We start from the raw sequence: 13101 nt of genomic DNA, 5'->3' as shown, positions 1-13101 counted from the left end.
GATGTGACCCAAAGGCAAACGGACTGACGGTTTCAAAAACTGAAGGGATTTCAGGAAGCAGAGAGAGAGAGAGAGAGAGAGAGAGAGAGAGAGAGAATAGCTGAAAAGTCAGCAGTTAGGGAGATGTGGATTCACCTCCCAGCTTTGGCAACCGCGGACTGTGCAGCCTTGGTTCTGAGTGAGCCTGGCTTCTCCATCTAGGACCAGAATCTTCCCTTGCATAGACATGCCCCTCTGCAGGGAGTCTGCTGCTGCCAGATGCCACCTTTATTGCAAATGAGTTGTCTGAGAACTCGCTGAAATTCTGATTCCAGACTCGGGCAGACACCCAGAGCTTGGGATGGTGTCTGCCTGGATGGGGCTCAGGAATCTACATGTTTAACCAGCTCCTGATGTGATTGGCTGCAGGCTGAGAATTGCTGACTGGCTGGCCAGAGGCAGAGGTTGGCCAGGATGAGGTCTTCCTAATTCAGTCAGGATAGTTAAATCCAAGAGGCCAGTCAGGCAGCAGAGTGATTCAGGTAAAAAGGTTCAAGGTTTACGTGAAGGCAGTCCTGGTGCCGAGGGAGAGAAGGAGACCCTCAAAGACATTAGGAGGCAAAGTAGAAAGTAGTCTCTTGCCTCTGGCTTTCCCTGCTCATGTCCTGTTTGGTTTAAAGTTAACATATATCTCTTGAAAGTCACCCCTCATATCCATTTTTTAAAAGGATTTTTAAAAATATTTTTTAATTGTAGTTGGACACAATACCTTTATTTATTTATTTATTTATTTATTTATTTATTTATTTATTTTTATGTGGTGTTGGGGATTGAACCCAGGGCATCGCACATGCTAGGTGTGCGCTCTACCTCTGAACCACAACCCCAGCCCTTTTAAAAGGATTTTTATACTTATTTGTAAGCATTATTTTTCAAGGTCCTGGCCTGCTAATCCAACATTTGGTCATCTAGGAGTCTGCTTCTGTTGAGTTTTTTTTTCCCTTTTGATTATGACTTGAACTGCTTCTCCATATGTCTAACCCTCTTTTTATTCTTATCATGTTATCTTTTTTTTTTTTTTTTTAAATAATGAATAGTACATTGTGACGACTCTGGAATTCTAGTATCTTCCTTTAAAGAATATTCAGGTCTATTTGAATAGGCAATTAATGAGGGGATTAATTAAGCTAATCTTTTTCAGGGGACAGGTACTTACCATGTTGAGACTTTGCAAAGATAGATCTCTTTCTGTTTTTCCCTTAGTCCTCTGGTGTAATACTCAGTCCTGAGATCATGGCCCTCCTTCTAAAGCCAGCTCTTCTGGGGTTTCTAGGAGAAGCCTCAGGTATCCACCAAACCTCTTTGACTTTCTGGAACTGGGTAGTTTCTAAAGCAGGAAAACTGCTGAAATGTAGGTTCTACCTTGTTCCTTCAGAGATCGAAACTCCTCCATTGCCTCTCTATTTTTCAATTGCTCTTTATTGCTTGGAAATTGTTTATTTCTTGCATTTTACTAGAGATTGGAGTCGTTAGATACAAGCTATTCAGCCATCATTGAAAGCAGAACTTAGGAAGGTGGTGTCAAACAGGGCTGGTGCCTCAGTTGTACCCAGAAACAATACCTACACTGTGTTACCTGGCTACAAAGATGCGGGAAGACCCACAGTGGCTCAGTGACTGGTTGGGTGGAGAATGTGGCCCAAACAGGTGTGAGAAAGTGGACAGTTAAGGGACCAGAGGTTGCTCTAATGTAGCAACTTAGAAGCTGGACTAAAAGGAGGGGCAGATAGGAAGCTGATCTCTTCCAGCCATGGTTTCCTCATTGCCACCTCTTGGCCAGGTCACGGGGAGGTGTAATAGAGATAATGGTACGTGGGTGTCCATCCAGTACATGGTGTTGATGATTATGGGGGCCACTGAGCTGAGTTTTCCTGGGTTCCAATCCCTCATCATGTCATCTGGCGGTTTCTCTACCCTCCCTGGAAGAAAAAGTAGCTTGTGCGCATTTGAGTTAAAACAGGTTTGTCCTTGTCACAGTTGTCATCAGCAACGTCACCACCTGACATTTGGGGATCTGCTTCTTCATGGTTCATTGCCCTGTTGGTTAGGGTACGGTGGTCTGTGTCCACAGAAACCCTAAATGATGGTGGCCTAAACCAAATAAACACAGAGTCTCTGTCACACAACAATCTGGGTGTAAGGAGTCCAGCGCTGCCGAGGCAGTTCCTAGGGCCAGGGAGTCAGGCTCAGTGGGTCTGTCATTTCTCCTCTGTCATCCTCACCTGGATGGGCCATGATGACCCCTCACCACCTGATTGCATTCCAAGCAATGGGAGAGTAAAGGGGGTGGCTGCGGGCATGCCACCCACAGAGGAGCCACCCCAGTGATGTGTACATGACCTTCACATTCTTTGACCACATCTTAGCCACCCAGCAGCAAAGGAATCTTATGTGGGGCAGCCACAAGTCCCCCCACACATCTGGGTGATGGCTGGCAGCCTCCGCCTCAGTCCTGAGCCCAGGCCCCTGGTTTGGGTTAAGAGCCACTCTGCAGAGGAGCTTGGCACTCCTGGGAGCCCCCCGAGCACTGGTGAGTTGAGAGATTCCTACTTGCTCTGCACATTCCTCCTTAAGGGAAGGAGAAGACGAAGATTCCCGAGTTACATCCATCATCACACCCGATGAAAGTGTGTGACCCCCACATCCACAAGCCCTCGTCGGTCAGGCTTGCCCCCAGCGACCATGCCAGGCAGGACACGATGCTGGAAGAGCCCAGTGTTGCCAGGGTTCATCACTGGGCTCACAGCCCTGCCGCTGATTGGCATGGTCCCACAGACACATGCTTTAACTTCCCTGGCCTGTCCGTTTATCCTCAAAGTAAGGGATGGGGGCGAGGCTGTGTCTGTGGTGTGTGCCTGTCCCCATGTTCCAGAGTCATCTGTTCTAGAGAGTTGAACAGCACTCTGTACCTTGGTGTTCCAGCAGCCTTCCGTGCTTTGTGGACTGAGTTGGGGGGTAGCATCGTGCACACCTGCTCATGCACACTGGTGCACACCCATGCCATCAGCCTCCGGGCCTTGGGCTTCCCTTGGTTCTGTTTTTCATAGTCAATAGTCACTGCATAGTTTTCCATGCAGTGAGACACATTTCTTAAACTTATTTTTATTTCAGAAGACTTTGTTTTAAATTTCAGAACTATTTGTAGAAAATAGAAAAATAGCCAGGCATGGTGGCACACATACCTTTAATCCCAGAGGCTTAGGAGGCTGAGGCAGAAGGATCATAAGTTCAAAGCCAGCCTCAGCAACTTAGCAAGACCTTGTCTCTGAATAAAATATAAAAAAGGGCTGGGGATGTGGCTCAGTGGTTAAGCACCCCTGGGTTCAATCCCCAGTCCAAAAAAAGAAAATACATAATGAAGGAATCTCAAAAAATGCCCATAATGTTCTTATGTAGACACTGGTATGAAGTGCATCCGATTCACTTCAGTGTCTGAAAAAACATGAAAAATACTCATGTATCTACTTCAGTTAATCGATGTTTTATAGTGTGAGGCTTCTCAATAAGTTGCTCCCCCAGATCCTTAAGGATTTTTCAAGCACATGATTTTTAATGGCTGCCAAGGATTCTAATCCCTGTCCCTAGTCAAGGACCCGGATGTCCAGGCCGTGTCATAGTCTTTTATTAATTACACAGCAATGATATCTCTGTTTCACACTGACAGTGTCTCTTAGCTCCTACTCATGGGTACTGGGTACAAGTGAGGCCAGAGTGGGTTGGTGGCCTGCACAAGGCCACACAGCAAGGGAGTGGCAGGTCCTGGCTCTCTGGTTGCAAGGCTGGCTGCCCCTTACAGGTGCCAGGATAGGAGAGGCACAGGTGTGACACGGGGTGCTGGTAACCATCAGCTCCCATTTTGTTGGCTTGAGGAGAAAAGAGCCAGTGGGCGGAGACTTTCCTGGATGGTTGGCAGTGCCCCCCTCTGTCTGCCATGCCATTGCCTGGGGACCCTGCACCTTTGCTTCTTTGCCGGAGACCTTTCTGTCTTGACCTTTCCATGCTTTTCTCTAACAGGCAACCATTGGGATCGACTTCTTGTCAAAAACCATGTACTTGGAGGACCGCACGGTGAGCACCTGATTTTAAATCTGGGAGGACAGGAAGGTTTCTGTGGGCTTATCTCCTGGGACCCCAGAACCTGTGCCAAGCCTGGCGGCACGAGCCTGGCAGTGCCAGAATCATAGAGCCTGGGCCCCAGGCTGGCCAAGGACTTTGCTGCCCCCCTCACCCCTGTGCCCCTTTCCGTGCAGGTGCGACTGCAGCTCTGGGACACAGCCGGCCAGGAGCGGTTCCGCAGCCTGATCCCCAGCTACATCCGGGACTCCACTGTGGCTGTGGTGGTGTACGACATCACAAGTGAGTGAAGGTCTATGCTCCATGGAGGGTGGCTCTCGGAGGACCCAGGGTCCAGGAGTGACCCTTGCTGGCCAGGCGTGTGTGCATGTACACACACCTGAGCATGAGACCTGAATTGCAGGAAGGCAGAGGCCCGGGTTGGGTGTGAGTTGCTTTCCACTGTTCCCCACACACCTGTGACAGACCTGGACTGGGCTGGTTAGTCCTGCTTGGAGCAGGGTCCTGGGGGTCTGGGGAGCAGATGCTCATGAGGTTGGCCCTGCCCCAAGCCCCTCTCACTCTTCACTGCCCTGGATGACGTCTATGTATGTTCATCAGGGTAGGAGAAGACAATGGCCTGTGCCAACCCAGACCCAGCAGGCAGGACCTGTCACTGGGGTCTCAGCACCTCACAGGGCAGCCAAAGAGCCTTGGGAACCCCGGGGCTGGCAGCCCTGATCACCCAATGTGCTCTGTGTCCTAAGCAGGCATTCTTAAGGCCTGCACAAACCTGAGAGAGACTTGGGGTCTGGGGTGGGGGCTGACACAGCCAGAGCTGCCTAGGCCTGTAAAATGGAAGCCCATGGCCGTGATTATGCTCAAGGTGGGAAGTCACACATGTGCCCCAGCTCTGCCTGTCCCTTAGACCACCCACCACTTTCCCTGAGTGCAGGTAGGAGCTGGGTCTCTGAGGACCTGGGCCCACATGGCCTGATCCCCAGCAGAAGGTAGACCAGGCTGCAGGGAATGGGGGCTTGCCAGGCCAGGCTGGCTCCCCTGCACCAGGGATGTGGACTGCCAAGTGGCAGACACCACCCGGTGACCTGGGAGTGACCTCCCCACGAGGATGGTCATGTCTGCTAAGGGAGACCAGGCTGCCCAGAAACAGCCCTGTTCTCTGGCTGACTGAGTGCTCCTGGCCCTGGGTTGCCTTCCTAGCCCCTTTGCCTGCAGAGTCTGGGGTTCTCCTCACCCGCCTGGCCTCTCCCAAGCTGCCCTAAGCTCCCTCTGGGGAGGCCACTCTGTAGGGTGCTCCTTCCCTGGGGGCCGAGTGCCCACCTCCAGCCCCTCCCTGCTTCCAGGCTCAGCGGAGTCCGTGCACCCATTTCTCACATTTTCTTCGGAACCCCAAAGTCAGGTCTCATGATGGCCTCTAAAGGCATTATTTTATGTGAAACTCCAGACGGTGACTTTCTTGGTAAGGCCACTCCTCTCCCCAAAAGGGTGGCTGAGCTGTTCAAGGGGCTCCCCAGGGCTCAGTTCCCAGTGGACTAGTCTCCGTGGCCTGTGCTTTCCCACTTCACAGGTGACTAAGCCACTCCTGGCCTCTCTGAGGCTGGCTCTCATCTCCACTGTCCCCCTTTCTGCCTCCAGACCTCAACTCCTTCCAACAGACCTCTAAGTGGATTGATGACGTCAGGACAGAGAGGGGCAGTGACGTGATCATCATGCTGGTGGGCAACAAGACGGACCTGGCTGACAAGAGGTGGGTACCGGGGCACAGAGGTGCAGAGGCTGGCGGGACAGGCCTGCCCTTTGCTCCTGGGTAACTGCTCTGGACCAGGAACTCGGGGATGCATGGATGGCAAGTGTGTCCTTCTGACCTGTCCCTGGGCCCAGGAGTTTTGGGCACACCTGGAAGTACCCTTTCCAACCATGGGTGTGTGATTTCTGAAGCCGCCATCTTCCACTGCCCAGCAGGGCAGGCACTGAGCCGTGTGCACCATCCAGCAGTGTGTGGTCTGGCCCCCCGTCATGGTCACAGCACAGTCCCCTGATTGCAGGAGCTTCTGCTCATACTGCTTAGGTCTGCCACTGTGAGAAGCCTGCACTGGTGCATGGTATGTGAATGCTCTGCCCTAGACGTGAGCCTGCAGCCTATCAGCAGAACAAGCCTGACCCCCGGCCTGCTCAGCCTGGCTTGCTGCAATCTGGGGAGATGCTTCCGTGGGAGAGGTGTCTCCATGCCCTCCAGTGTACCGGCTGACTTAGGTGTCCTTTACACACATTTGTCCACTTATTGTACCTGACCCCTACCCGGACAGATAAAGCGACAGGTCATAGACTCCAGCAAGGTACTTCTTGCAATGTGACCGGTGCGCGCCTTCCTGGAGTCCTGTGTCACATGGGGAAAATGGGCTCTGATGCTTGCTCCTTTGCTACGAAGCTCTGTGGCCTTGGGGGAGCTACTTTCAACCTTGGCATTTGCATTTGGAAATGGGGGCTGATGATGTCACCCAGGGCAGCTTGTAGCTGGAAGCTCATCACAAACAGGCTCTTGAACCAGTGAGAGTTGGGAAAGGCCGGTGGGTGATAGGCCTGCTCCTGAGCTCAGAAGACATCGTGGAAGGAGCAGGGAAAGGGGCTGGTGTGCTCTGTGCCCTGGGCCCTCTTCATCCTGGAGAGACTGGGATTGGCTTGGTCCTCGAATGGACCCCTGTGCTCAGAGCCTGTCTTCTGCTCACCAAGGGCCCTGGTAGCTCCCTTTGCCCTGCCAGGTGATCCCTCTCAGCCCAAGTTTCTCTGGCTCTGCCAGGGGCCGCTCCTCTATGGAACTGATTTTCCCCTTGTCCCCTCTTCTCCAGGCAGATAACCATTGAGGAAGGGGAACAGCGCGCCAAAGAACTGAGTGTCATGTTCATCGAGACCAGTGCAAAGACTGGCTACAACGTGAAGCAGGTGAGGACACACCTGTGCCGGCCCCACAGCACAGCTGGCCAGGAGGCCCACCCGGGACTTCTGGGGGTGCTGAGCCTCAGGCTGGGACTGCCCTGCCCTTAGGGCCTGGTACTTAGATCGGGGTCACCAACAAAACACCCATAAACCTGTGCAGTGGGGGAGGAAGCTGACTTCCTGTGGGGTGAAGCATATGAGGGGGACAAAGCACTCACCTCAGGAGCCATTTGGACACTGACTGTCACCATCCACCAGAGCAGTGACCAGTCTTGGCCCCCTGTAGCAGGCTGTACAGGGTCTAGCACTGACTTCCAGGTGACTGTAGGAAGCCGGGGTTCCTAGCCTCTTACCTCACTTGGGAGGAGCACTGCCAGACATCTTGGGTTCCTGCCTTGTAACCATCAAGTCCTCAGCACCTTGGAGGGCAACTAGGACTTGGAGCAAGGAGCCCATCGCCCATGGTGGAGGGAAAGGAGGTGGAGTTAGGGCTGAGCCGTGGAGCATCGACTCTTACCCTGGATCCACAGAACCCAAGGAGTGCCCAAGAGAGAATTCAGCAGTCGGCAGACCTGGGCTCAAGATAATCCCACCTGTGCCGTCTCTGACCTCTAAGTTACTGTACCACATCCTTTGGCGATAAATGCAGGCAACCAGGTTCAATGACCTTAGCAGGAATCTGTGACTCCTTCTCCCCCTCAGGAATCACAGGTGTTTTCTTATGGCCTCAGAGTGTGGCAGGTGTCCTGGACTTTACATGCATGGCTCTATTAACATCATAGGAGTTATTAGGGCTACGGCTAGTTCCTGCAGTTTAATATGTTCACAAGGAAGCACAAGTGTCGCTATGTCACAAATTTGTTTCTTCCTAAATATTTTAGAAATATTTCACTCAGTACCAAATGGTCTCCTCTATAAACCCGTTGAACTTGGTTTTGTACCTTAGGAGGCGTCCGCAGACTTAACCAGGCTGCTGGAGGCGGCCTGGGCTCAGGCCAAGGCTGGGGGAGAGCCCTGCCTTCCAGGACCAGGGGTCCTGGGCGAGGTGGCGAGGAGGGGGCACTCAGAGGTTTGGCAGCAAGGCGCCTGCGGTGGGTGAGGGGATGCTGAGGAACCTGGCTGGTGTCCCTTTTGCCCTTCAGCCCCAGCATCGCCTGGGAACATGAGGCAAGCCACAGATGGCCTTCTGGATACAGTGAGTGCCGTCCATGCAGGCAGTGCTGGTGGTAGAGGAGGAGGAGGGGCCAGAGGAGCAGGAAGAGACAGTGGGAGGGGCACTGTGATGACCTGAGGGAGGACACAGATCTCCCGGGATCTCAGATGGATTTGTTCATCGCCCCCCCCCCCCACGACCCCAGTCTCCATCCGTGACAGGTGTAAAGTGAGAACTGTCATGGCATCCTCTGGAGGAGGAAACATGCCCTGGGGGACACACAGGGGAGACTGGGCTGTTGCTCCTTATGGGTCCTGATGAAAAGTCGTGGGCACAGTGAAGCAGGGGGCAGCACCAGGCTGACTTAGAACAGGGGCCAGCTGCCCAGCCTTCTGGGTCAGGGAGACATTGATGCCCCCACTGCTCCCAGAATGCTCTGCAACCCAGGTAGCAGGAGGTCCCTTTAAACCCTGTGTGGTTCAGGGAAGGAGTTCCTGCAGTGCAGACTGTGTGCTCTCAACGAGAACATATCTGCTCACAGAGACCCACCCCCACCCCAAGAGCATCCTCCTTGGCCATTGGCAGAAGCTATCATCCATCCAATAATCGGCAGAGTGGGGCTACCTACACAAGGTCATGAAGAACGCTCACAAGGGGAGACCCAGGCTTGCCCACTTGTCCTGGCCCTCTACAGGCAGGGTCCCACACCCTGCAGGGCTCACCAGTGGTTTCCACACTTGGGCCCTCACCTTGTCACCCAGCCTGGCCTCAGACCTGAATAAGACTCACTCTGTCTTCTGAGAGCTCATGCAGTGGTTTTAAGCCCAGAGCCCACTGAGTTCCTGCAACTAGTATCTGTGGAGAGAAGGGGAATGTTTACGTGTTAGTCTGTTTGAGCTACTGTAACGAACTGCCATAGAGTGGGTGACTTTATATAAATAAAAGATTTTTTTTTTTTTCTCAGAGTTTTGGAGGCCACAAGTCCAAAATCAAGGTGTGGCAGATTCCGTGTCTGGTGAGGGCCTGTTTCCTCACAGATGGTACCTTCTAACTGTATCCTCACATGGAAGGGACAAGCACGGTCCCTCGGGCCTCTTTTGTAAGGGCATTAATGCTATCTGTAAAGGCTCTGCCCTCATGACTGATCACCTCCGGAAAGGCCCCACCTCTTAATACTGTCACATGGGGAAACAGGTGTCAGCATTTGAGGTTGGGAGGACATAAGCATCAGACCACTGCACTCCCACTGCCAAGCCCTGCCCCAACACACACACACACACACACACACACACACACACACACAAATTCACACACAGAAGCAGTACATGCAGACACAAACACCCAACACACACCCACACCTACAAAAACACACAGAACCCCACACATTCACTCCCTCATTTGTTTATATAGAAACACATACACACACACACACACACACACACACAGTATGCATATCACACTCACACCTACACACACATCCAAACAGACCTCAGACCTTGCTGTGTTCACACTCACCGTGACCCTCACTGTGACTGAGGTCCCAGCAGCTCCCAGCCAAGCTGCCTCTGAGCCATGGGTCACAGGTCCCCAAGGAAGAGGGTCACTTGTCTCAAGAAAAGGCGGGAAGCTGGTTTCCCACACCCAGTGCCCACGAGGGCGGTGGACAGAAGCCCACCCCAGGGCCTGACTGTGGGAGCCCAGCTCATTGCTGGGCCAGCGTAGGTGGGGGCAGCCCCGGGGCTCACCTGATCTCCCCGTCTCTGCAGCTCTTCCGGCGTGTGGCGTCGGCTCTGCCCGGCATGGAGAATGTCCAGGAGAAGAGCAAAGAGGGGAGTATCCTTTTCCTTTGACAAGTGAGTGAAATGATGAGCCCGAGAAACCTTTTCTCTGAATAATATTTTCCTGCAGCAGAGAAGCTCTTGCTGGGCCTCCACGCAGCCTCCCTGGACTGCGGGGGCCACCTGTGCCCAGGGACAGGGCTGAGCCCACGGTCTTTGAGCCCTAGCCAGCTCTAGCCGTCGAGGCCATCTTCCTCCACAGCGGTGTGGGGAGACCTTTCAAAGGGGTGTGTAAGCGTGATGGTGAGGGGCGGGGAGCAAGAAGAGGTGGCTGTTCCTTCTTTACCTGAACACCCACATGTCTCATGGGTACAGATGGCCTCTCCACTGCAGAGGTGGCTTCCGAACACTGAGCCTGTGGGTTCATGCTACTCCACGTGAGACAAGTCCCCCACCTGAGGCCCCTTCCATGTCCTGTGCCCTGGCTTGCACAGCCCCCACCTCCCCATTGCTGTATGGAACAGGGTTATATACCACTCACATAGTCCAACCCGAACCTGGGCCGACACCTACATGCTGACATTGGGGTTCAGGAAGGTAGCCTGGTTTGCCTAAAGTCACACAGCATGTAAGTTGTGGAGTTAGGATTCATACTCCAGCTTGCTTCTTCCATATCCAGTTCTGTTCCATTCTAAAACACCTTCCCTCAAGGATCAGATGAGAATTGCTTTGGTAGGTGAGGGCATTACCCACAGACTGCCCTTCCTTGCACCTAGTCAGATGCTCCAGTTCATGTTAGCCACTAGAGACCTGGGCACTCATGTCCCAGCCTGCACCCTTCAGAACAGAATGTGTCTCCCCAAAGCAGCTTCCCAGCATCCTCCACTCGTCCCTCCAGGACCTCAAGGGTAGAAACCCGTGACAGGTCAGAGAAGGACACCAGAGAGGCCAAAGGGCCCCTTCTAGCTGAAGAGGGTTGAAGCAAAAGAAATGAATAGCTTGATGCTAGAAACCAGAGGTGACGTCCCTCTGCCTGATGCAGCCCAGTGCCAGGGTGGGGGCGGGGTCCCAGCCCAGAGAACCTCGAGGCTGCAGCCAGAGGAAGCCTGAGGCAGGCTGTAGGGACAGTTGGCCCTCCAGCCTCCTCAAGGGACTCTCAGAGTAGTCTTGAGACCCAGGGAGCAAGTGCCTCGCCAAACCCAGAGGATGCACGGTGGCCAAAGGGAGTGTCACCTGATTGTCCGTGGTGAGACTCCAGTTCCAGGTGAGGAAGCGTGTTGGGGCATCTCACAGCGCCCACAGCAGAGCTGGCTGCACATCTCAGGGCACAGCCCATGCTGTCACCGGGCAGGGGCTCCTGTGACATGCCAGAGCATACCGAAGGCAACCTGCGGGGCAGGATGAGACGAGATTCAATGAGGAGCGGGTTGCAGACAGCCCGCTCCACGTCCTGCCCACTCTGAAGACACAGCAATCTGGTCAGGGTGAGTGTTTCATTCACATTCTCCCAGGGTCCAAGTTCAGGGTTCCAATTAGCACATGGTCACTGTCTCACCCAGCTGCAGGTGACCTCTGGGCCCTTGGGGAGAAAGAACACAGGGCAGATAGCAAGCAGATGACACAGGACTATGTAGTCTCTGATCCTTTTCTAGCAGATACAGTCCCACCCTCTCTCTGCCCAGGAGCCCTCTGGCTGGGGCCTGATTTGAGGAAGGGGCTGGAACAGCCTAGAGCAGACCCCCTAGATCCTGAAAGGGACCAAGAGGTTTAGCCAGGGTGGTGGCCTGGCACTTATGTTTACAGATGGCTCAAACCCAGGTGTTTGGGAGCTCTGTTCTTGGAAGTCATGTTGGAACTGTATTTAGCATGAAGAGCTTTGTGACATATGCAAAATTCATACTCACCCTCACTTGGCTCAGGGTATGACGGGCCCGTCTGCTGCTTCCAGGTCCACATGAAGGGCTACTGGGCCTCATCTCCACACCCAAGACAGGGTGCTTCCCCAGGGCTGCCCTGCTGGCCCTTCTGCCCAGCAGCCCACCCCCACTCATCCTCTGCTTTCTCAACTAAGTGGGGCCGAGGGGCCACAAAGTGGTTAAGCCTCAAGCCCCTCGTTGGGTCTGCATACGCAAGGCTCCCTCTCCTGCTTTCTGCTCAAACAGCATGTCTCTGTATATGGGTCCTGGGCTCTTTCTGAATAAGGCTGGCATTTGCAAAGTAACTTGGGCACCTCATGAAGTGGTCCTAAGGGGACAGGACAGTCATGCCCCAAGCAGGGAAGAGCAGGCCCAAGGCCTCCCATTTGGTCAGTTGATGGCTGGGACCAATTCCAAACACTTGCATCCTGCCGTCCTTATACTCTCAAACAGAGCACAAGCGTAGCTGACACCCCAGACAGAGAGGTGTGGCAACCTTAGAGAACCTGGAATGGGAGACACATGCCTGGCAGGTTGGGGCAAGATTGTAACTGGCTGTCTGGGTCCATCCATCGCTATCCCAAGGACCAGAGGGAAGAGGAAGTGTGGTCTGTGACAGCCATACTTGAGCCAGAGGAACAGAGGGACTCTCTGGGCTCTGCAAGAAGGCACATAATAAGCCTCTTATGGCTTATGGGCAACTTCCACAAGGGGCTTCCTCTTGTGGGGATCATGTAGACACGGGTCCACTCAGCAGGCACTGTATTGCACTGGTATGTGGCATTACAAGAAAGAGGTGACATTAAGTGACAAGAGTATGTGTGGAATCTCTGGCAGATGATCTAAACCTGTACTTGCCAATACTGATGCCACCTGTGGCTGTACACATTTAGTTAAAGTTGGATCCAGTTTGAAGTTCAGTTCCTCACTTCACTAGCCTGGGTTGCTGTGTTGCTGATGGCTACCATGTGGGACGGTCAGACGTAGAACATGTCCACTCTTGCAAACCCTTCTTTTGAACAGTGCTGTTCTGGGCCTGTCTGTAGAATCCGTTCCCCAGGTTGTCTGTGCATTGAGACTCTCCCAGGGAACTCGCTCAAAATATACACCCTGAGCCCATCCCCGGATCGACTGAGGTGGGGCCCAGGGAGATGTATTTTTAGCAACCTTCCCAGGAGATGTTTGATGCAGTCCACTTGGGAACTGC

The 13101-nt window shown here is 53.4% G+C and overlaps 1 protein-coding gene across 2 annotated transcripts in view; it reads left to right on the top strand.

The window, feature by feature from the left end:
• Window positions 1-13101, top strand: part of Rab6b (RAB6B, member RAS oncogene family) — a 74379-nt gene that overhangs the window by 41881 nt on the left and 19397 nt on the right. Inside the window, exons 3-7 of one of the 2 annotated variants that reach the window (XM_078043338.1) lie at window positions 4054-4107; window positions 4290-4395; window positions 5749-5860; window positions 6960-7053; window positions 9967-10053. In XM_078043338.1, the coding sequence (XP_077899464.1) occupies window positions 4054-4107; window positions 4290-4395; window positions 5749-5860; window positions 6960-7053; window positions 9967-10050 (450 nt within the window). In that variant the 3' untranslated portion in view covers window positions 10051-10053. The remainder of the gene's footprint in view (window positions 1-4053; window positions 4108-4289; window positions 4396-5748; window positions 5861-6959; window positions 7054-9966; window positions 10054-13101) is intronic. The other variant, XM_013359380.4, reaches the window with a different exon arrangement.

The sequence above is a fragment of the Ictidomys tridecemlineatus genome, chromosome 3 (assembly GCF_052094955.1).
Source record: "Ictidomys tridecemlineatus isolate mIctTri1 chromosome 3, mIctTri1.hap1, whole genome shotgun sequence".
NCBI classification, from domain to species: domain Eukaryota; kingdom Metazoa; phylum Chordata; class Mammalia; order Rodentia; family Sciuridae; genus Ictidomys; species Ictidomys tridecemlineatus.
Note: the sequence above shows the minus strand (reverse complement) of the source record. Positions and strands in the feature narration are given on the sequence as shown.